The 25,325-nt window shown below is 43.2% G+C and overlaps 1 protein-coding gene across 1 annotated transcript in view; it reads left to right on the forward strand.

Annotated features, from left to right (window-relative positions):
- Nucleotides 1-24,011: 24,011 nt before the first annotated feature.
- PPM1H (protein phosphatase, Mg2+/Mn2+ dependent 1H) overlaps nt 24,012-25,325 on the forward strand; it is a 131,619-nt gene continuing 130,305 nt past the window's right edge. The window contains exon 1 of the mRNA XM_030960787.1: nt 24,012-24,247. Within this exon, the coding sequence (XP_030816647.1) occupies nt 24,012-24,247 (236 nt within the window). The remainder of the gene's footprint in view (nt 24,248-25,325) is intronic.

Here is a 25,325-nt window from a genome sequence, read left to right on the forward strand (position 1 = left end):
TGCTTGTATTTCTATACTCCAACTTCTTGCTCGCTTACCTTGTTCTTTGTGTGGAAAGAGAACAATGTACAGAATAACTGTGCCCTGCAATAGCAATGTGTGAAGGGATAAAATCTGTGGACGAGTAACCACACTGTGGCATGTGGCTGGAAAGCTGTGAGTTAGCAGTCTTGGTGAATCTAGAAGATTTTAGGGAGATGAGACATGGGCTCTGCACCTCCCACACTCACTCCTTACCCTCTGGCTGGATGCAGCCTAGCTCTGATATTTGAGGGAGAGGTTCTAAACGGCTTTTAAAGAATCTGACAAAATGAGAAAACATGATTCAAGCACATAGGTGTTCACTTTAGGGTGACCAAATTGCTCTGTGCCCTCTCTACTCAGCGCTAGTAAATATCCACTGACTTCAATGGGAATTTTCATGCCCATAGATTGATTCAGTTGATAAACAGAGGCATACAATGCAACCCATGTAAGATGTACTAGCTTATCCCACCCTGCTGCTCCAGGTGAACATGAGGCTCCCACTGGTCACAGTTGCCCAGCCTGCATGGGTGGGGTGTTCACATAACCACAGCTAGGCAGATGAGCAGCTCTGGTTGCTCTAGAAATGTAGTCAAGTGACTGTATCGTGACCTTAGCTCACATTCACATTCTTACATTTGGAAGTACAAAGAAAATCAGATTGATTCCATGTTTGGTTGGAAGAGACCTTACCCAACTCTGCCTCAGTTGTGGCCAGGGAAGTGCCAGAGCACTGTTAACTGATGATGACTTTTCATTTCAGTGCCTACTGTGCAGAGCTAGCTACTGAGGTTTCAATGCAAACCAGGTGTAGGTGCCACACGAATTTCTGGCATGACTGCTGAGCTTTGTGGATAATGTTTTTTACTCATTTAATGGAGTAGAATGGATATGACATGATATTTTACAGTGACTTGGAGACAAATCCCCACCCCAAGAAGCTTAACTGATAAAAGGAGTTTAAAATAGATTAATTTTCGTTGCTGGTGGGAACCTTAAGATGTATAGCTTTTGCTTCATTTTCTGCCCAACAAACCCTATCTTTGTCCAAAAGCTGACACATATTGTGCTACCAGTTCCTGGAGAGCAGAAGCTAGCTGCAGCCTGAATTGTTGCAATCCAGTATACAGAACTATTTGTCTTTTAAACACAAATCAGACGGTGGAATATTGTGGAAAAAGAAGTAAAGCAAAAGCTGGACCTTTGGTGGAAAACAATAATGAAAGTGGCTGCAGAACTACAGAAAGAAGCTCTCACAAGTTGGCTGCAGTGAAGCCATTCCTGTCCTGGGCTGACAGTCCTCTGCAGTGGCTGCAAGGTTCATTACTTACAGCTCAACATGTACAGAGCTGTAGGAGGAAAGTGCTTTTTATTCACCTGAACAGCTAGAGAGGACTTAGCATGCAGCATGTCACACTAAAGTCTGGGTGGAAGTTAGTTTTTTAAAGAACTCCATAAATAGACCTCCTCTTCAAAGCCATGAGCAAGGTACATTGTGGAGGCACAGTACCCACAGAGGTTCAATTCAGACACAGCAGAAAGCTTCAGTCAGCAGCAGCAGCAGCAGCCAGTCACAAAACATTTCTCATGTTTGTAAAAATCAAAAGAGTAATGTAACTAAAATATGACTTTTCAACTTTGTCATACTCATAATTTGACCCAAATTGTACCTCCTCCTCATAGCAACTTTCTCCTTTCCCTCTTAAAGCAAAAGTAGAGGGAAGTATTACAAAATATTTCCTATTCGAGTCCTCAAGCATTCAAATTACTTTAAAAGTTAACTTAACACCTATTTTAAACCACTTGCTGTTCAAGAACTGAGGGGTTTTTCCCACCAAATGTTAATTTAAGGTGAATTGAAACTTTACATGCTTCAGTTGAAATAGAAAGCAAGTGTTAGGAGACCAGCAAACCTCACAACCTTCTGACACCATTCTTCTGGACTCAAAACTGCCTACAGTCACTTTCACCTTCACAATAACCTTGAGAGAAATTTTCAAGCTGATGATAACTGTATTTTCAGAATATTTTATACAGAGAAATAGGCCTTTCACCAAAGCACAAGGCAATCAAAACCTGAGATGTAGGACTGAGACTATGAGTACATGCCCTATTACCTTTTTGTGCAAGTTACTAAAACCGATTAAAATTTGGTGAGTAAATAAAAGGAATCTGACAATGATCTTTCTTTCATAAGTTAGTCTTAGAAAGACTCTTTTATCTAGACAGGACATTAGGGGAAAATGTTCTAATTTTTTTCATCTCTCCCTCATCTCCTATACTCTGAGCAAGATTTCATGGATGATTTTTACCATCTTCTGACAACAAAATGGAGAAAATATGAAGTGCTTTCATCTACCTACACAAGAGAGTAATGGCTGTAGACATGGAGTACTGCATACCAAATGCTCATATGAAATTACCCATAATCATTCTCCCAGAATCATTAACATTTTGAATAATTAATAAATTCAAGAAAATTGCAATCTGTTCAAAGACAATCCATGAAAAAGCCTAAGACTGCCAAACAAGTTATTCATTGTAAATTACTGCTCTGCTGATGCAGTTACATTACATAAAATGAAGCAGTCAACCCTTTAAGAACCAAATGTTTCACTAGCTTTTCTAATGGGTGACAAACAGGTGAAATGAAGCACAGAGAGAGAACAGAGGAGAAACCTGGCAGTGACAGGAGATTATCTTCAACATATATCACATTTCCTATACTGGGAGTGCTGCAGCTCTTTCTAAGTAGAATAATAAAAAAATTAATAAGGTAACACCAGAGCAAGAGGGATGCTGAGACCTGAATGAGTGTCAGTATGAATTTTCATTAGGCACAGCTGGAAGGTCTGAGAATTGTGTTGTGTAACCAAGTCTATGAAAATTAAACAGTGTGAAAAGTGCTGACACAACAACTGAGCTGCTTATACCAAAGGCAGCCCCACAGCTGGTGCACAACAGCTCACAGCCCCACACAGACCAGTGAACACCAGTTGATTCAGAGGTCATTGAAGGCATTTTTTTCAAGAGACCTCAGACACTGAAAAAAGGGCAAAGTTTAAAATTGTCATAAAAATTGCAGTTTATAAACTGCTGCCAAATCCTTTCTTGCGTATGAACGATAGACTTGAATGAAATGTGGCATTTTCTTCCATAATATACTACAAAAAATTGCTGGTGAAATAAAGACTATATCTGAGAAGCTTTCATCCTCCTGGTCTTTTGTTAATAAAACACAGACACTAATCAGATGTTCCCTTTTAAGTATCAGAGCAGAGATTCACATTCTCAAGGGTATTTTTACAATGCTTTGTCCTACTGTCAGATATGAAATATGTGCAATCTGGTAATGAGTAACTGAATATGCCCTGGGACAATTTCAGTGTGTTTCTATTTTTCAGATTTCTACATTATTTCTACAACCCAGATTCCAGTTTCCAGACACACCTAGCTCTCCTCCCTGCACTGGCCTTATGCATCAGAAAAATAGGTATTGGCAGAGGGGATCAGAGTGTTAGTGTTAGGGCTGGCCAGAGAGCCTTGTCCTCTCTTCACTGTCTTGTGAAACTACATCTCTGTAAAGCTCATCTGGCTTCTACTGCTTAGAGATGGTGGATGGGGTAGAGAGGTGTTGAGGTGGCTGCTGTCCTCATTCCTTACAACTCTTCAGGGGCATCAAACTCATCTCCCAAAGGCTGCTATCCCTAATCTAGTTCACCTTCCATGTGAGGTTTATCCCTAGGCTTGACAGTCCTTCTCCCCCAGGAAATGTCCTGGCCCATGCTCAGATCACCATTCCTGCATTGTGCCTGTTTTGTTGAGATGCCATCAGTGCTCTGTGCTGCTTGACTATCTCACAAAACAGAGTTAGAAGAAGTCCTTAGAACTCTGGTTCTGCTTCCAAATCTTTAAATAAAGTAAATTGACATCTACTTTTCATTCCCAAAGCATAAAAAATCATTTTTGTAGCAGACTTTATCCTTGACTAATAAGATTCCACCTAAAGTAATTTCACCAGAATAGCATCAAATGCAGAAAACCCAAGAAAGATCCTGGTTTTTTTCCTATCAAATATCAGTAGTTAATAATTTTATAAAATTTTGCATGGTTGTGAGATTGATTCTTCCAAGGGAAGAGAGTGTGCAAGAGTTATGCCTCCAGGTGAACAGAAACTTAAGTCACATCTTGATGATTTTCATTCCTAATAGCCATGTCTGCACTATGTGGACCAGAGGATCTACTGCCACACATCGTGGCTGTCTCCATGCTTGTGCAACCAGATTTCTTTCAAAAGCAGCCACTGGGCACTAAGGGCTGGTGCACACCAATGCAGGATGCCACCGTACAAGGTCTGGTGTTGTCCCTTTGTGCAGCTCAGCAAGTTACTGGATCACCCTGTACAGCAAGAGGGGACAAAGCCCATCTACCTGTCCTTCATCTGTAAGTCATATCAGAAAGCAGGGAGAGATAAAGGTGTGCTTTAGAAGTTACCAAGTCAGACATTCAAAGAACTCGAGCAACCAGCTTGAGCACCACAGAAAATACCACAAACCCAGAGGGGCTTTAATGTGGCTACTGGTTAATAAATTAATTAACTTAGTATTACCTGAAGTTAAGAATCACCTCACTAATTATCTGAATGAAGGTTGAGGGAGTTGGTGTTTTCAGCCTGGAGAGGAGAAGGCTGCAGGAAGAAATTAAAGTGGCCTTCCAGCACCTAAAGGGGCCCTGAAAGACAGCTGGACAGGGACTTATTACAAGGGCCTGTAGTGATGGGACAAGGGCCAGTGGCTTCAAACTGCATAAGAGTAGGTTTAGATTAGATAAGGAAGGAACTCTTGATTGTAAGGATGGTGAGACACTGGCACAGGCTGCCCAGAGAAGCTGTGGTTGTCCCATACCTGGAACCATTTGGATAGGGCTGGATGGGGCTTTGAACAACCCAGTCTAGTGGAAGATGTCCCTGCCCATGGCAACAGGGTGAAACTAGATGAGGGATGTCCCTTCCAACCCAAACCATTCTGTGATTCCATGATTCTGTGGCTATATAGTCACATAAAGGACTCATCTTTGCCTCACAGAATTCTCGTTAGTCTCTTCTCTCAGCATCTCTCATCAGCAGATAGTTGGTGTCTCCATGGCCCAGAGACAGTCCAGTGTGGTTGCTGGAGGCTCCAAACCTAAATGCTTCCTGTCTGCACATGTCACTGAAAGGGGCTTACCATTCTTCACTTGCTCCAATCATTTAGCACAGAGAGGCTAAATGCAAAAACCTTGAGGTAGTCATATATTCAAGTGTTTCCTGACAAAAATATTTTTGCAGATTTGAATTTATAAGGAAGCCATTTACCAGTTTGTGATAAAGGGGGTATAGGCCTGTTGAAAAGAAGCAAATAACCAGGGTAAGTAACATTTTGTTCTGCTTTACATTTCTCTCTTCATACATTGCCAGGAGATGGTAATGAGCAGTGAGTCATGAGTAGTTTCACTGGAATGAAAAATGGCAGAAATAGAACAGAAAGCACACCCTATCCTTTCAAGATCCCTCATCCCATAAACACCAGAACTTCATTAATTAGGATTTGAATGTAAATTAATGTGACTATTGCAAATTAATGCTGGGAACCAATCCAACAGAGATGTCCAACAGATGTCACTGAGAATGCCAAGGCCCATACACTTTTTTCCATATTGCCACTGGGAGCCTTATCCATGCCTCCCCAGTATGTGCAGGCTCCTGGAGAGGCATTTAGCATCTTGCCTCCAGCAGCTTTGAGGCCTTAAGGCATTGAAAGAATGAGGTACAGCAATATTTAGGTTTATTACAAATGTAGCAGACACATTTCTAATAGTGCTTGGTAAAGTACAGAGCTCCAGGCTAACTGGAAGTATCATCACCTGAAGTTATGCTCATTATTTGTGCTAAGATAGCAACAAGAGATCAGTAATCAGGATGTCCGAGACTATAGGAATAAACAGACAGTCCATTCTCTTAGCTTTCCTTCCTACAAAAAATAAATTGTACTGGGGTCATTGTATGAAGGTCACGTTCTGTCTGCAAGGCCTGAGGAGACTGGGAAGCCCTGCTGGACAGTTGTTTGCTTGTCAAGCCCACAATGCTAGAGCAGATCATCCTGGTTTGGGAATAGGCATCCCTATTTCCAGAGCTCAGGTAGTTTTCTTGAAAGTGTCACACTGATCCTTCAGAGCCAGTCACATCTGATGTGTTCTTTGAACCAGTGGGAAAACAGGTTCTTTCCCTTCCCCTCTTACTCTGTTCATGACAATCTTCCTATTGGCAGAGAAACTTGACCTTGGTTATCACCTAATTTAAAAGGAACAAACAAAATTTCCAACTTCTTCCACCTAAACTCTTTATTTTTTTCATTCCTTCTCCTTTACCTATGCTTCCACCAACCAGGACCCTGTCCCTTCTCATTCATGCAAGGCAGGCTGCAAGTCCTCAGGCCATAGTCCTGTCCTCATCCAGAGATCCAGGCCACCTCTAGCATCCTGGACTGGAAGGACATTGCAGGCTTCAAAGTGATGTGTGTGTGTGGCAACCACAGCTACCAGGCAGCTCAGAGCTCTGTCTGTGCTGGTTTGCCAGTGGATGGAGGTGCCTGGGTCACGTCTCCTGAAATGCCCGCATGCAGCGAGCTGGGAGAGGCTGTGGCTACTGTTTCCCATGCAAACATTTCATACAACACTTGAGCAAGGTCTAGAGTGAGAGTTGGAAGAGCCACCAGCATGTAGCCCATATTTCCTTGCCTGCAATAAACATCTGGATGTGATCTGAGAGGAATCTCTGTTTCTTAACTCTATGCAGTGAATGCTTCCTCCTCTGAAGGGGCAGGTTGGAAAATCCTACTCTGCAGATGACCTACTGGTCACCAGCATGAACAATCTTATGAGCTCCTAACAGATGGCCAGTGAGAAACACAACAAATTTCATGAAACTTTACAGATCTCCAGGGAATATTCTTCAGCCATCCTAAATAGGCATCTTTGGATTTTCAGCCAAGATACTGTTTGGAGACACAAGTGAGAAAAACTAATAACTGAGATAGCAGAGAAAGTCCAGATCTTAATTTTGATCTTTTCATATACTTTACCTTGTATCTTAGATTCATGATTTTTGCTAGAGTTCAATCCAGAACTTTTGCAGAACTGTTTAGAAAATCACAAAAACCTGGGAGTATAAACAAGCTATTAAATGGAACACTCCAAAAGTCAGCCATTTGTTGTGACATAGGAGATGCAGATGCTTTCAAACTCAAGTTTGAAAGAATCTGCATGTCTTCATCAAAGGCTTCACCATTTTGATCCTACAATTATCATTATTTTAGTGGTACTAGGGTGATAAAAATTGTGAGCATGGCTTGATGTGCTGTGTAGCGTGATCCAGACACCCATTGGCTGGTTCATTGCTCTAATTCTCAGGCTCAGTGTTTCTAACAGTTTAGTTATAGTCATGGATCATGATAGCATGCACACACTACACAGCAATCAGAACTGTAATAAATTTGAGTTAAGCTTCTAACTGCATAATTTCAAGTGTTTATTAATCAATATGCTTATCTGGTTGTTTTTTTAATGTGCCCTTATTCTTGTGGCAGCAAGTGCAGTTTACTTGCATATGGAGTGAAAGACTACCACTGCCCTCTAATATAAAAGCAAGAGAATGGTCTCCATCACCATAACAGCCAAAGAGCCAGTTTGGCTTGCAGTGGTTCTGGAATAGAGCAGTACACAGCATGGCTCCAAAGTACACACTTAAATGCATGAGGCAAAACAGGCAGCACTGGGAATGCCACTCAGAGCCATTTGTATGCAAACAAGAACCCTCAGCCTTGCTCTTTCTTGCTGGATGTCTGCTGGCAGCTCCAGTCTCTCAGCATAACTCTGCTGTAATTCTCACCTGTGTTGAAACAAGTGCAGGAAAACCAGTAAAGTTTGAGACTTTCTTGGGTTTCTAATACAGGAAGGTTTTCCCAGAAAAAATAGCAGAAGCTCAGTGAATCTAGGACCAAGTCTCTTGCCAAATTTCATCTCCTTCCTCTGAACTAAAGGGTTGCTACAAGTACTTTATGTTGAAAAAAATATTAGGTACTGAGATATCTCTCACCTATTCTGAGAATTTTTTCAATCGCATCAAAACTTTTTGAAATTAGTTTTGACATTAAAATTCAGTGTAAGGTACAGATCAGATAGAAAGTACAACACTATCAGTATCACTGAAGTTTCTTAAAGGAATTGAAATGAGGTAATATAAAAGGTTTAGACTTACCTAATAAAGGCACCCAAAGAGCACAGTTTAAATACATAGATAAATGCATAGATAAATGCTGTTTTCAGTAGAAAATTCAGTCCTACACCTCCCATAAAATTTAGTTTTATTTTTAATGTAACAAAATGTTTTTAACACCACCACCAGCACCTTTAATTCCTGTGTAACACAAGATCAACATTATTTTCAGACAGCTGTTTTTTACTTTGTATTTTTGCTTCAGAAGAAATCATTAGTATCTTTCACAGATGCACACTCCCTGTGCTGTTATAATGCTGTTATCCAAACACATTACAGAAGCAGGTTCATCAGCTGAACAATCTTGGTCTCATAATATCTTTTGTCAATATTGGAGAAAATGATCTGGTTTATTAAGGGCTGCTGTTTACCTAGAGTTTTTTCTGCAGAAACAAAATAATGCAGCTCTATTGCTATCTCTGAGTCAATATAAAGTATATTTTCATGGAGATATTAAAGAAAAAGGTAGTGTCCTTTATCATTTATTTTATCTCCATTATCAAGCTGAAGTAAGGACCTCAGTGTACTGGATTGCAACCACACAATAATATTTGTCTCCCATGTATTTTAACGATCTGTCATGTATTTTCCCTCTTGGAATATATATTGAAAAATAGAAAACAAGGATGCATTCAGTATCTATTCAAAAGGGAGATTTTGTTATTTATTTCAAAGGGATAAAAAAGAGTTTGCCTCAAAGACATTTGTAGTTTACTTTGTTATCACTTTATTTAGGCATATTTCTGATATTTTCATATTTGTACTAAATCAGATTGGGATCAATTTTTATGGGAATAAAACACCAAAAAAATTGGTTGAGGAATGAAGAAATGTTTGCTGGGTGTGCAGTCATGTTACAATCAGGATTTGTTACAGAACTCTGGAGAAGGAATGCCCTGGGGCAATGTAACAAGTAAATTTATTCTAAGGATTTGAAGCACTGAGGTAGTAGGTCAGATTAAGAAAAGCCAAACCAACCTAACTTCCTTCGGTAGTGCAACAAGTCTGTAAATTTAATATTTTTGGGAAGTTTTGTCATTTTGTAGGACTAATGGTTAAAATTCTTTTTCTGGGAAAATGCCTAATCATATCCAAAAGAAAGTGAATCTTAAAGCCACACATTGGCACATTCAAGGAAAATTAAGTCTTAAATAAATCCAAGCAGGTTAAATACACACTTGTCCAAGACTGTGACTTGCCCCAGAAAGATCAGCTACAAGTGTGATCTTTAATAAAATAAAGAAGATATAATAAAATAAAGAAAATAAAGCTTCAACCTGAGAACTCTTATCAGTCAAGATCTAGAGAAGCCAAATGACAAAATCAAACAATCCAAGACATTTCACTAAACAGATTTTGAGGAAATCATGATATGCTCATAAAATTTGGGGGGGGGGAAAGAGAAAGGCTTTATCTGTCACAAAATATATAGCTGCTATTCCTTCTAATGCCTTGGAAATAAAGTAGTTTCACTTACAAGATATTGAGGATATCATTATGCTCCCTTCCAGAACAGAAGTTGCTCTTCCACAGCTCATTTGACTGTTTGTGTACTATAATTTAGGAATTCCAACACAAATATTTAACCATAAGGGAATGTTGCAAGAAAAATATGATTTGTGTACAAAAATGCTTCAATTTAAAATAGAGGCAGTCCTCCTTTGACAAGGTTAGATGCAACTTTTAACACTTTCAGGGTGCCAGCAGATAAAACACAGAAATAAAAAGCAGAGAGCCAAAAGACACATATGGAGTCAACAATGCTCTTGAAAAACTCAGCAGAGGGGGCTGGCGTTCTCACACATGGGAGAGCCTTCAGCAAGCCCTGCAGGGAATGGGTCTACAGCTCAGGCTTCTAGAAGAAGCAGCTGCTTTGCTCTGCTGTCTTGGTTTTGCCTGGGATAGAGTTAATTTTTTTTCTAGTAGCTGGTACAGTGCTGTGTTTTGGATGTAGTATGAGAACAATGTTGATAATACACTTTGTTGGTAAGTAGTGCTTACTTAAGTCAAGGACTTTTCAGTTTTCCATGCTCTGCCAACAATCAGGTGCACATGAAGCTGTGAGGGAGCACAGCCAGGATGGAGGACCTGGAATGCCCAAAGGGCTATTCCATACCACAGAACATCAAGATCAGTATATAAACTGAGAGGAACTCGCTGGGAAGGGTGCTCACTGTAAAGGGATGGGCTGAGCATCAGTGGATGGTGAGCAATTGGATTATGCATCACTTGTTTCTCTTGGCCTTTATTATTCTCTTTTCTTATCTGCTTTTTCATTGGTGTTGTTATTAGAATTATTGTTATTGTATTTTACTTTACTTCAATTATTAAACTGCTCTTATCTCAATAAAGGATTTTACCTTCTTCTGATTCTCATTCCTGTCCCACCAGGGATAAGGAAGGAGAGATATGGCTCATTGTATTTGGGCCAGAACTCCCCAGGCAGTACTCTGACCTCCGCTCTTCACCTTTCAAGTTATTTGCATCTCAGCAGGACATGGTTTAGCATTCAGTTGGCTGACTTAGCTTGAAGTCTAAACACAGTTACAAGAAACAGTTGACACCTTTTGATCTCAAAAGTCTTCTTTGTAATTACAACTGAGTTGTCTCCTTTCCACTCTGAGGGGATGCATGTGTATCTGTAACTTTGAATTGCAAAGGAAGAAGATGGATAGGGGCTGCAAGGAACTGGGAATGGAACCGATCTTTTCCACAATGCAACGGCTCTGATTTTTGTGGGAGGCACACTCGTGGTAATTTCCGCTGTGAATCACACTGCCTCGCTGACAACAACACTAGGGGAAAACAGAAAACTGTTCCTGAATCTGACCTGCTTATGCTTGTGCAACCCATTTGCACTGCTGGATGTAAACCACGTCCAGTTAGAGTGAACTGGGGCACTTAAGGAAGAGCAATCTCTCGCCCAGACAAAGTGTACACCAGAACAGTGCCTGCTTCAGCCACTTGGACACTGAACAGGCATCTCGGTGCCATCTGGCAAGAGGCTGCCCAGGGGTGCAGCCCTGTCCCTGTGCAGAGCAGCAGGGGCTGCAGGCAGCCTGGGGAGCAGTGTGGATGTGCAGGGGCAGGGAGGTGCTCACAGGGATCACCCCTGCTCACCAGGACAGACTCAGTCATCCCGTCCAGACTGGAAATCTCTTCCACTTGAATTCAGGTGTCTTTCAGTGTCATACACCACCCACAAAAACATGAGATGTTTTATATTAACTATGTATGCAGGCACATAAATGCATGTACATGATACAGCTTTTTAGCTTTCCTACAGAGATAATTCTTTCCCTGTACAGAGTAAGTAGAAACCTTGGAGTAGTTTTGTTTTCCCTTATACTACATTAAACATCACTATTCAGATTGAATTCTAGTGTGAATCAAAATATCATGTTGATGCTTCAGAATGTAAGTGCAGAATTCCCTTTTGACTTTAATGGCATTTATGAAAGAAATCAAAAGAACTTGTCAAAATTTAAAATGTGGTAATATGTTACCTTCTAGCTATTTTTAAAATTTTTATTTTATTTCTGCAAAAGGAAAAGAAAAAGCAGTCTTAAGAGATTTATATTAAAAAATCAAAAGATCCACCACCCTGGAGGAAATTCTCACATAAAGTTTCTCTTTATTATAAAGGCAACAGTTTTCTGCATAGATTTTGTTGTTGTTGTTGTTGTTATGGAATAAATAATTAATCTCTATTTTACTGAGAGTATTCTGAGCTTACATACACTTTCTATTATACAAGATATGCAACTACTGTGATAATGGCTAGAAGTGATATGCAGAAACACTGAGAACTTGTTTGGGAAGAGACCGAAGAGGAAGAACACATATGACTCATACAAAAATGTATTGAGCATTGTGTTTCTACAAAAGATAACTGTCTACAAGCCTGAGAAGCACAAGCTGCTGTGATCTCATGTTCTCTTTCACAGAGCCCCCATGCTGCCTTTGAACCTGGGTGGTGTGGAAGAAAGCAAAGGTCACCCTGATATTTGAAAAGAGCAAGAAGGAGGATCCAGGGAACTACTGGCCAGTCAGCCTCACCTCAGTCCCTGGAAAGGTTATGGAATGCCTCAATCTGGAGGCCATCTCTACCCACAGGAATGACAATAAAGAGATCAGAAGTGGTGAGCATGGATTCACTCAAGGTAAACCATGTTTGACCAGCCTGGTGACCTTCTACAATGAAACAACTCCTGGATAGGTGAGGGCAGAGCAGTGAGTGCTGTCTACCTCAGCTTCTGTGAGGCTTTCAACAGCATCTCTCAAAATATCCTTATAGGCAAACTCAGGAAGGGTGGACTGGATGAGGTGGACAGTGAGGTGGATTGAGAACTGGCTGAACAGCAGGTGCCAGGCCTAGTGAGGCCACATCTGGACTATTCTTTCCAGTTTTGGGAGTTTGAGGGCATACATGGAGTCATAAGACATTATTATAAGACATACATGGAGTTCCTGGAGTGGGTCGAGTGGAGGGCCACAAAGATAATTAAGGGACAGGACCATCTCTCTTATGGAGACAATCTGAAGGAACTGGGGCTGTTCAGCCACAAGAAGAGATGACTGAGAGGGGATCTTGTCAATGTCTATCAGTATGTGAAGGGAGGGTGTCAAGAGGGTGAAACCAGGCTCTTCTTGGTGATGCCAAGCAATAGGACAAGATGCAGCAGGCAGAAACAGATGCACATAGAGTTCCACCTGAATATCAGGAAGAACTTTACTGTGTGGGTGACCATACACTGGAACAGATTGGCCAGAGAAATTGTGGAGCCTTCCTTGCTGGAGATACTCAAGAATTGTCTAAGTGCTATCCTGTGCATTGTGCTGTAGGATGACCCTGCCTGAGCAGGGAGATTGGACCACATGACCCATTGTGGTCCCTTCCAACTTTGCCTATTCTGTGATTTTGTGACCTCATTGAAGTAGCCCTGGCTGAGAACCCTTCAGTTTATCTAGGAGAAGCAATGGGCTTCAGCGCCGGTTGTAATGAGATTATCAAAACTAACACTGGATTTCTCCTCTGGAAATTCTGTTGTGCTAACATCTGCATAATTTCTTTTCACTGCAACCATGTGTTACCCAAGCTATCAAAACTAAACCCACATGCACAGCAGCTCCCCTTTACTACCATCTTTAGTATAATGATTATTGCCAAAAAAGGGACAGAAAATATGGTTATGTGCAAATCATATTAGTACAATATGGTTATGTGCTTATCTGCCAATGTTGGCACATCACTAATTTTGCATGGGTGAGCAATTCTGGCAAGTTATCATATAAAAATTAATTTAGGCATGTGAATTCTTGCAGTAATACTATTATGATACAGTAAGTTTATTTTTCTGAATCAGTGTTCAAGATATAACAAGTGCTTAACTCCAGATCCAAAATACAGCTAAGAGTACCTGATGGAAATGCACTGCTTTTCAAGAACTGCTAAGCGCACAATTTTGTTGAAGCTAAAAGGTGGCTGAAGCCAAGTGGAAGAACTTTCTAAAATTCAGGTTTGCCTTTCCTTGGCAGCTTCAGAAGCAGTTGGAAACAGGTTCTAACCCTCTAGTTTCTTGTGGCTGTGTTTTGCAGGATAACAGCATCAAGGTGGCTTAAATGGCTGTGAATTTCCTACATCAAGATCTTTATAACTCTAAAATAACAGGCAATGTTGTCTAAACCACTAATATTTATTAAAACCTAGCAAATCACCCCTTATTCATGAAATCAATAGTTCCCAATCTTCTTTTTCACCAAGAACTGCAGTCTTTGCTGAAACCTTATTATGAAACAAAAAGGCATTATGATATTATGATAATAGTCTAAATTATAATAATCTGTATTACTGAATTAATGTCTTTATAATTGCTGGATGCCTTTTCCACTTCAACATTCTGCTGCCCCATCTTAAAATCTCAACCATTTTCCCCTGTGTGGTAGCTGCTATCCCCCATAAACCACTTCTCACCCATGTCTTAAGCAACTAATTTCTTTCCCAGGAGAGGCAGAGACTTGTTTCCTGTTTCCATTCTTGGGAGGATTTCTGGTCATTTGCAAGACTGTGCTCAGGGATGAGACCCTGCCTTGGGACAAGCCCTTCCAGGCAGAGGTGCCACATAAAAATTCTGGAGCCTGGTCACTGCTCTGCTTGGGTGAGCCCCCTGAGCACTCACAGGGAGGGACAGCAAGCTCAGCACACTGCAGTGCCAAACACCGGCTTCAGTCCCTTGCAGAAAAAATACCTGGATGTGGACTCTCGCTGGACGGCTTTAGGACATGGAATAAAATGATAATTGTATGTGTGAGCTACAGTCCTGTGACACAAAATCCCTTGTGAGGAGCATATGAGAACAACACAGGAAACTTAACAGTGTTGCCACTGTTTTCCTTAAATGTGTTTGTTTTCACTCAGGGCATGGCTGGGTTTGACTGAAAGCACTAAGAGATCAAACTTTCCTGAGAAACTTCTCTCTCCCTTGAAAACCTGCTACATTAGGGTAGCTGCCAACAGGGTCGGAGAGATGCCTGCTTAGCAGCATTTTTAAATGCTTCCTTTGCAGTTTATACAAGCCTTTCCAACCTGCTTTGAATTTCAGGCTTCATCAGATTTAATGGGATATTGCAGCTGTGTTTGTGGTGTCAACACTTTTCTTTGGTCTGTTCTTGAGCTGCAGACTCTCTCTCCCTGCTATCATGACTTTCACCCTGACTTTCAGGCCCACATGTCCCCCTAACTGCTGCTGAAACAGAGGTCTGCCCAGCAGGGTTATTTTGAGCACGGTCAAGGGAACTATCTCACAATGCTCCTCACCAACATAAACCCTTTATTTTTAAATACATAATGCCTAAATATAGACTATACTTTTGCAGATTTTTCTTAATCATGGGTGTTTTTAGGAACTGTAAATTCCTGTAGTTCAGTTAAGTCCTTTTGTAAAATTGCAAATGGATCTATAACGAAATCCACGGAGGAAATACATATTTGGTTGGTGATAGTAAAGCACAGGCACAAAGGACCAAGGACAAGAGCACAGATGTGACCATGGTTCCTATTTTTTGACTCAGGATGGATTTGTGAGTGCTAGAGCTTCTAAACCCAGGCTGAGCAGCCCCCGAAACTTCCACATCACGTTCACTGCCAGTCCCACACTGTGCTGGGCAGAGGAAGGCATCAAGCCACAGCAGAATTACTTTACTCTTGTCTTCAGGGAGACCAGAGTCAGTTTTCCTGAGGCTAGTGACAAATTTTGGACTAGCCATGGGGTACCATGACTGCACTGCATCCTCGGAGTCTGAGGCATTGTGCCAGCCATGGGCAGTGAGCCCTTGGCACCTCCCTGCTTCAGGCAGGGCCTTAGGAAAGAACTCAAGTGGAGGGTAAGGGAGTGTAAAACACAGGACAAAAGGAACTGCCCTGTAGCACAGTGACAACTGTTTTCAGTGTCTAAGCTGAAAAACAATTGGCAGCAACCAGCATTAGGTTATGGCATGCTGATTATTTACTCTCATTACTTGAATATATTTGAGGTGCATGTATCGCTCTCAAAAGAGGCTCCAGCTCCATAGCAATAATTAAAGATTTTTAAAAAATACTTTAAATTAAAAACCAAAACACTGTAGATACAGATGTGAAATCATAAATAATTATTTTTGCAGAAGGTCAACATGTTTATTCTACATCAGTTATTTGGTAAAAATCATGATTCTTGCTTTATTGCTTTAAATCTGTTAAAAAGCATCTTTTCTACTGGGTTTCTTAGGTTATTACACACAATAGTTGAAAGACCATGACCCATAAAAGCCAGAGGTTAATTTGATTTTCAGATATGTCAGCTGGAGTAAGCAGAAGGTCGTGCAGATTGCCTATTGTTGTGGCATTGTGTTTGCTTAGGACATTTCCCGGGGCTGCCTTGGCCGCGGAAGCAGAGATTTTCAGTCAGTCTTGTTTGAACTTTTTCCCCATCAGCTCACTCCAGAACTGAACTGACTTCCCCCAATGCAACCTCTTCAGTGGTCAGTGCTTGTTTTTCTTCATTTTTGAGAGCATTTGAAGAAGCATGGTTTCTGTGAACTTGGAAGATCCCTCAAGTTAGCCTGAGTGCTGCATTACAGCACAACTGACATGGGTCCAGTTCTCAACCAGTGAAGCTCCTGAGTGTTGCTATACTCAGGATGGCCATTACTGGCACATTGCTAACGCTCTCACGTGTCTGTCCCTTGACTGGCAGCACTGTAGTGCCGAATTGAGCCCTGGGTTTTTGTCACTAAATCAGTTCAAATTGGGAGAAATGAAGCCGATATAACAGTTACATTTTTGTGCCTTGAGGAAGAAGCATGAAGAGAAATATTCCATTATTATTACTACTACTACTACTACTACTACTACTACTACTACTAGTTTTTTAAAACACTCTGCAGGAGATTTTCAAAAGACATAGCTTCTAATCTGTTAAAAAATAAGCAAAAAACAAAGGTAAATTAGTCCCCAAACCCCTCCATAAATAAAACATGGTGAGGAAGAATTAATTTAAATAAAACTGTCATGACCATTAATAAAAGAGACCACTCAAATTATAAAGCAAGTGCAGGGGAGAAAAAGAGCCATGTGCTTGTCTAGGCTTAAATGCTTTATGTCCCACACTACTGGCACAGGGTTTTGCAGAAAAAGAAGCAGATACAAGAGACCTTTGAAGGATGCCGTAGAAGAATGAAGAAAATTTCTAGTATCTTGTTTCACAACTAAACCAGAAGAGCTTTTTTTTTTTCACTCTAACACATTTCAATAAATATTTATATACTCACTTTTACCTCTTCATCAAAATTTTGGAAGTGCCAACAAATTCTAAAACCTTGCTGCTCTTGTTGTTGTTGTTGTTGTCTATTGACAAGGTTCCATATATATTAGTTGTACCAGACTGAATGCCAGTATATTAATATCAGAATGTCATGTATTTGGGAAAGCAGATAATCAGACTGACCATACAGGGCCACAGACACCACAGACCAATGCAGGAAAGAACACAAAAAAGGAATGAGAAAAATAGTTTTCATATTCCTGCTTACAGAAGATGTGCAGCAATCTATGAGCTAAGTGCAAAAGTAATATAATGTCTTTAACTTTCTCTGCCATCATTCACTATAGCTGCAACTGTGATTTGTGAAAACATAACACATCTGTTAAACTCAGCCTGAAGTGCAGGACCCTGGAGTTTTGACAACTTGCTCAAATATCCTACTTCCTTCCTTGGCAAAACTATCTGAGAATGAGTACCACACAAGACACCTGGGATTTCATGTATCCAAGCTGATATTCAAACCTTCAAGTTCTGCCAGAACTGTTTATTTAATTAATAAAAAAATATTTTAAAAAGCACTGCCTAACTCTAAGCATGATGGTTAAAGTTTGACCATGCTGCCAACAAGACCATGGCTGATATGCATTTGAAAGCCAGTGCCTGGCTGGCCTGAACTGCAGGAAAGCTTGTGCAGCAGAAGCCACAGCTCAAATGTAGGGACAGAATCTTTGTTCCTGTTCACCATCTGCTCCTAAGCCACCACCAGCAGACAAGAAGCCCCTCACTTGCCCATCCCGCTTAATCTTGAGACATCCCTGCAACACATCGCCATGTAAGGAGTGTCTGCAGTGAAGGCAGCTGGCAGGTTACTCAAAAATTCCCTTCCATGTGGTACATACAAATCACTTCCCTGTGTGTTTAACCCATGTTTAACCCAGGCACCAGTCAAGACTCCCTTGTATTCTGAAACATGCTCCCACTCGATCTGAAACGTTGAGGTAGCTGAAGTGCAGGTGTCTGTACTCAGTCAAGCTTTTAGTACTGTCCCCCACCCCTACAAACACCTACATGCCCTTTTACCTGCTTATTTTCCTGCTGTCTCTGCATTGAAATCTATTTGATTACTTTCAGCTTTTTTTTGCTGAGACTGAGAGCAAAAGTGTTGCTGCTGCTGACATTTTGAAGCAGCTCACAACATCATCAGGGCAAGATATTCTTTCACAAGAGCCAGGGCAAAGGAGCCCCAGAGAGGATATAATCATCTTGCTCCACCTCCCCTATGAAAAGCTGCCAACAGAAGCACATAAACAAACTAATCCCTATTCCATCCCATTATTAGCAGATTTAGCTACAGGCATTCAAAAGGAACAGATAATGGAAAGTAAGAAGAGACTGTAGAAGCAAAATCATAATGATGATGCTTATTGTGAAATTAGAAAATTATTTTTAGGATATTTGCAGGTAGATTCTTGTAGAAAAAGTAATTCTGTAGCCTTTGGCAAATGTGACACTTGCAGGCTCGTGGGCAGCTTATGTTGAAGTATCTATATTTATATAGATTGCAAGAAATGTTATTATTTTATGACATCTTCTGCTGTGATTACTAGTCAATTAAGATCCCTCCTCAGAGCCTTTTTTATGCCTAGGTATGTAAATGAAGGCTGCTTTCATACAGCTCATAATGTTGCACTTATTAGTCCTCCACTGTGAGAAGTATCCACTTTTCTGGCATGAATACTTTTCCCACTCAGCTGGACAAAATATTTTTGGGTAAAGACAGGGCTACAACAGGCCTTCTCTTCGTATTGCCTCCAAAATACTTCTGGGAAGGTGCAGAAAGAATGAGTCTGCAAAAGCAGGAGGGGGAGGCTCTGTTGAGAAGTGGGAACTCAGGGCCCCAGCCCCTGCTTTGTTAAAGCCATCCTGATTCAGTAAAACAGTGGTGCTAGGAAAATACCTTCTCAGTTAAGCCGTGCTGATGAAAGAATTTCTAGTCTTTGGATCCCTAAAAGTACAGGGGTTTAGCCACTCAGCATGACCAAGAACAAAGGTAATTCTCCACATGTGTGGAGATAGGAGTGGAGCAGACAACACCCAGCTCCTGTTCCTGCCTGCCAGCCAGGTCTCCTGATGTGCCCATGTTGCATATTAGCAAGAACCCCATGTGCACAACTAGTTTCACACCAGTCTAAAAGAAACTTTGTATATTTGCCTGCCCTTCCCATGTCCCCAAGCCACCCAGTGCTTCAGTAGGTCTCTGATACAATACTTAAAGGACATCCTGCAGATGAAGAGCACCTGGCCATGAAAGCTAAACCCAGCTATAGTCCCTGTAGCCTGACAAAGCAAAAATACTTTTGGGTTTTGGTCACTTTGTGGTTAGGATGGCAGTAGAAAAAGAACATTTTACCCTAAATTTCATATACAAGGGCTTGGCCCTGATAACATTTTGTGGATTTTGACTCTTTGGATAGCAGCCTTCATTTGGACTACCCAGCTCATGCTCTGTGGGGGACCGGATTGGACCACAAAGCCTTGGGACCATCACACTAATCATGTTCTGATGGAGATGCTCTCTCTGAGCTTCAGTTGCAGAAGTCTCTCAAAAGGAAATCTGTGTATGAAATTAATATTGACTAGAGGATGGTGCAGTAGACATCAGGTATAGCAGAGGAAATATACCACTTCAAGTATTGCTAACATTTATTTATTTTTAAGCTTAATTGGTGCTTCTCATGCAAACTGGCAAGAACACCAACAGCTTCTATCTCATCAGCTCTGATAAGCCTGGAAATGCTGGGGGTTGCTGCAGGCAAACAGAGATTGGGTATTGCTGGAAGTAGGATTGATGTCTCAATAAGAGGCATTTTGTCCTCCACATCACTATGATGCTTCAGGCACTGTGCTTCTGAAGGGCCTTTCTCTAGAGAAAAAGAGCTTCCTCATGCTAATTAAAGGTTGCACAGTCCTTTTGAAAAGGTAAGAATAACTTCATTGATCACCACATGATGTGGTAATCTTCCTGAGCAGAATCATATGCAAAAATAAGGTTTTCAGTGCTTTTTGTATGGGGAATTAACAGAGAAATGCAACCAATTCTTTTGTCAAAGCTTTTTTCCCCCTACATATACAGCTTCATCCCATAATGTCAGGCACCTATTCTGACACGCTCTCCGAATTTGTTCCGCAGCTCAGTTCACACCTGTGGACATTGACTAAATCTGTGATAACATGACCCAAAAGTTCAAACCTGCAGAAATGGAGCATTCATCACACATCAGACCCACTTCTTCTCTCACCAAAGTCTTTGGGAGATTTTTATTGCCTTTATTCAGAGCATGAAAAGCACAGGAAAAAGACCTTCAAGTAAGCAAGCAACATAAGGTATAAACAAGGTACAAGCTATTAAGAGTTACACTGTTGAAATAAATTCCACATTCCTGTGAGGCAGAGAGCCCCAAACATTGCCATATTATGCAAATGAAAGAAAAAACAGCTTGCACCAGAAATATTTTTATTATCAGAAAAATTTTAAACATATCGACTCAATGCACTTTCATTGGATACGCTTCCAACCATTCCACATATAATACTTTCTGCTCAAGTACTCACAAGCTAGAACCAGAATCTTTACAGCCAAGTGGATATTTCATTTCGCAAACATTTTCTTTATTTAAAGTGATTTTTTATAGTTCTTTAAAAAAGTAGCTACAAAAGTAAAAATAAGACACAAGGAAATGGAATGAAGCTGCATCAAGGTAAGGTCAGACTGGACATTAGGAAAAGTTCTCACAGTGTTTGGTCACTGCAACAGGCTCTCCAGGGAACTGGTCATGGCATCAAGCCTGTCAGAGCTCAAGGAGCATCTGGACAGTGTTCTTATCCACATGGTTTAGCTTTAGGTAGTACTGCAAGGAGCAGGGAGTTGGACTCCGTGATCCTTATGGGCTCTTTCCAATTTGAAATATTCTATGGTTATATATAAAAATAATACCTACAGAAACATTATGATAGCCCTAAGAATCTTTTTCTGACTATAAGTATTTGTCTCCTTTCCTCTTGGTTGTGTGGAATAAATTGATAGCCGGAGGGCAGGACTGGAGAAATGAGCTAACAGGAACCTGCTGGAGTTCACCAAGAACATGAGCAAAGTCCTGCAACTGGGATGGGGAAAACCTATGCAGAAGGCCGACAGTCAAGAAGGCATCTTTGCAGGAAAAAGCCTGAGGATCCTGGCAGGCAATAAAGGGAGTATCAGTCATCAACGTGCCTTTGCACATATTGGGGTGTATTAAGTGATCACACCCCTCTGAATGGCACTTGTGAGAGAATTGTGTCCAGTTTGGGGCTCCCCAGCTGAACTACTGGAGTGAGTCCAGCACTGGGTCACCAAGGTTCTCAAGAAGATGCTGAGAGAAATGGATTTGTTCAGCTTTTAGAAGGCAAGGCTAAGGTGAAGAAACCTTAGTTCTGCCTTCAGCTACCTAATAAGACAGTACAAAGAGGAAAGAATCTCAGAGGTATTCTCAAAGGTGAAGAGTGATGAGGCAACAAACAGAATGTGCAACAACAGAAATCCCAAACAGACGGCAGGGGAAAAAATTAATGAATGGGTGGTTGAATATTGGAACTGGTGCCCAGAGAGGCTGTGTTATCATTATCCTTGAAAATCTATACTTGGAAATATTGAAAACTCAACTGGACAAATTTCTGGAGAAAATAACATAACTTTAAAGTTGGACCTGCTTTGAAAAGGAGCTGGAGGACATGATCTTCAGAAGTAATCTCCAATCTGTTTTCATTATGATTAAAATTACTGAATTTGTTGAATGCTGAATATGATGCATGGCAAGGTGGCATAATTCAGATGCTTCAAAGAGCTCATATGAATGCATTTCTGGCCCACACACAGCTTCACTCCCCAGCATGGTTACCCATTCAGAGAGAAAAATAGATTTACTCCAATGTCACATGTAAGTTAACATTTTAAAAAATCTCCAACCTGACATCTTTCTTTTGCATTAGTCATGGGATTACAGAAGGACAGACAGTCGATTTTCAAACATTTGCATAGAGAATTCAGGCTCAAAATCTTATTGGAACTCAATATTCAAACCTTTAAAGGTCTACCTGCCACCAAGAAAAATGTCTGGCTTGGACCAGGTGGATCACTGGGAGATATGGGGAACTCGCTAAGCCCTGCAGGGACTGATTATTACTTCCTTTGAGACGTGAAGCTTCACTTCTGACTCAAAAGTGAACATGATCCTGTTCCCAGAGAACTGAAATCAAGGCATCTCTGTACTTTTAACCATGAAGAGGCCATATCCCTCCTGTTGTACTGCTGTATCCTTACAACATTCTTGTACCCGAGGTAAGCATCCATACATTTCAAACTGCACAGATCTGTCTTGAGTGCTGAGCTGCTAAGCTGTCTCCCCATATGTCTCATCTGGGCTTTTCCTTGTCATCTAGCAGAGATAATAATTTAAACTCTAACATATTACTACACATTTCTCCCTTATGTTGCGTAGACTAGTGACTGCAGTATGGGGTTGGACAAACACTGCTTTCTCTCTGTTTGAGTTTTAGTCAATGATATTTTTCAACGTCTTTGGGTCCAATGGACTGCAAAGTTTAAGTTCCAGCACTTCACTACTCTCAAGGTTTGCCGTACCTACCCCATTCATTTCGCAGGTCATTGCCTTTCAGTGAGATTTACTGCTCTCAGGAGGGCTGCAGAAGCACAGGGCTCAGACAAAGCCTTGCTTCAGAGGACAGACTCCCTGTATGCTCCTGCTCCATTTCTACATTTTCTTAAAGCTTGGCACAGCCAAATCTGCAACCCCTCCACACATTTGGGCGACTACCACATTGAACAGACCTCCTAATTTTTTTTTTATTTGAAAGAGTATGACATGGCCAAAAAACCACAACAAGAGAAGAAGGGTTTAAAAAATCTATGTCCGCAAATTTGAATATTTTTGGCCCCGTCCTTTCACTTTTGCTCCATGACAGCATCCTGAACGCCTGGAGGTGCGCGGAGCAGCCCGGGGGCTGCGGTCAGCGCTGACCGGCGGACGGGCAAGCCCGCGACTCCCCGGGCAGCCTGGGAACCCACGGCAGGCGGGCAGCAGGGCTCGCTTTCGGCCACTGTCCCAGGTTCTTTTTCGAACTAATGGCTTCCTGGGGAAAATATCCTTGGCGTGTTTGAGCAGAAGGCAAGTAAACCCTCCAAGTGGAGTCTTGTCCCGCAGGATCAGCGGGCTCTGCCGGCGCTGGGACGGCGCTGGCTCAGCCCAGGGGCAGCAGGGGCAGTGCACTGCGGGCGGCGATCCCCAGCCCCCGGTAGGGGAGCCCCGAGCGACTCCGAGCACTGCCCCCGGGCAGCTCATCCCGGAGCCGGCCGCGGGCACGACCGCGCTCCCGGCCGCATCGCTGCGGGCAGCCGGGGGCGGCCCCGCCGGGCCCAGGCTCCGCCCGCCGCGCACCTGCCGCGGGCCGGCCCCGGCGCGGGGAGGCGGGCGGGGGCGGCGGCGCCCGTGCCCGGCGTGTGCCAGGAGCCCGCCGGTGCCGCAGGAGGAGCAGGAAGCGCCCGGGCGAATCCAGCCGCGCTATCACATGACTCAGCAGCCGCTGCCGCCGGGCTGAGTTCACCCAGCGCCGCGCCGGGAGGGGGAAACCTGCAATGAGGCCTCGGCCCCGCGGCTGCCCCCTGAGCCCGCCGTCCTCTCGCCCGGCCCCGCGCCCCCCACTGCGGGAGCGCGGCGGGGGCTGCCGGAGCCGCCTCCGCAGCGCTGCCCGCCGGCGCGCCCCGCTCCCCCGCCCTGCGCGGCGGCCCCGGCGCTGCCGCCGCCGCCGCCGGCGGGGCTACTATGCTCACACGGGTGAAGTCCGCCGTGGCCAATTTCATGGGCGGCATCATGGCTGGCAGCGCGGGCGCCGACCACGGCAGCGGCGCGGACTTGCCCCTCCGCTTCCCCTACGGGAGACCCGAGTTCCTGGGACTGTCCCCGGACGAGGTGGAGTGCTCCGCGGACCACATCGCCCGCCCCATCCTCATCCTCAGCAAGGACACCCGGCGCCTGCCCTGGACCACGGGCTACGCGGAGTGAGTACGCGGCGGCGAGCAGGTGGAGCGCGGCCGAGCCGCTGCCCGCTCTCCCGGGCGCACCGGCGGCCGAAGGCGGCGATGCCGAGGGAGCCCCGGCGGTGCTGGCGCTGCCGGAGGCGGGGGAGCGCAGCCCCGGGCCTGCGCGGCGCGGCGGGGGGAAGGTGCCGGGGGAGGGGAGCGGCATCCCCGGCGCCGTGTGTCCGGCCCTGGCCGCGGCTCTGCACCTGGGTGGCTCCTTCTGGGAGCCCGAGGATGCAGACCGTCAGCTGCCCTTGAATGTCCCCGCGGGGGTGGCCGGTACCCGGGTCGGCGAAGGATGCCCAGGGCAGCACCGGGCTCCCCTACCCGTAGTGACGGCCCCAGGGGCGCAGGGGCCAAGGATGGGACACCCGCCGGGTACTGAACAGCCGTCTCGGTCCTTGACCCTGGAATAAAAAGGGCTTTTGGTAGGAAACCCGGTTTGGTTTGTGCGTGTGTAAATGTTTCCCGCTGCCCAGGAATGGTGAAATACGTGCGGCTTGGAGCACCTTCCTGTGGACCTGACAGCCGTTGCGCTCGCTGGTGGGGACTGGTCACATATCTCTCAAAATGCTTTTCAGTTTGGGGAGATGCTTGAGGACCACAGGCTCCAAACTGAAAGAAAAAAAAAATCCATTGGCTAAGCCCCAAACTGGGCTTTCCAAATGGTTTGTTGCCCTGACTCACTCATATAATGGTATTTACTTTAGAGGGTGTCTGATCAGGACCTGGTTGTAGCCTTGCCAGCCAGGCGAAAGGCAGTGTTCCTTTGGATGCATCCAGCTGGCAGTGGGAGTAGCTGCAGAGGCAAGGCATGTCCTTGCACTTGATGCCTTTATCGGTAGGCACATTGTTTTCCTTAAGGATTCTGGGTGCAGGATTCAGTATTTGGTTTCTTTCTGTTACTGCTTCTAAGTCTTGAGCATGTCTGGCCATCCGTTGTTGCTACCAACTCAGAGATTCCTAAAGTTACTAAGTTAGCCCTTTCAGACCACAAGTGTTCTGTATAGTCTCTTTAGACATATATGAATTCCCCAAAAAGCTGTTGCAAAATCTA

Source organism: Camarhynchus parvulus, chromosome 1A, assembly GCF_901933205.1.
Source record: "Camarhynchus parvulus chromosome 1A, STF_HiC, whole genome shotgun sequence".
Classification (NCBI taxonomy): domain Eukaryota; kingdom Metazoa; phylum Chordata; class Aves; order Passeriformes; family Thraupidae; genus Camarhynchus; species Camarhynchus parvulus.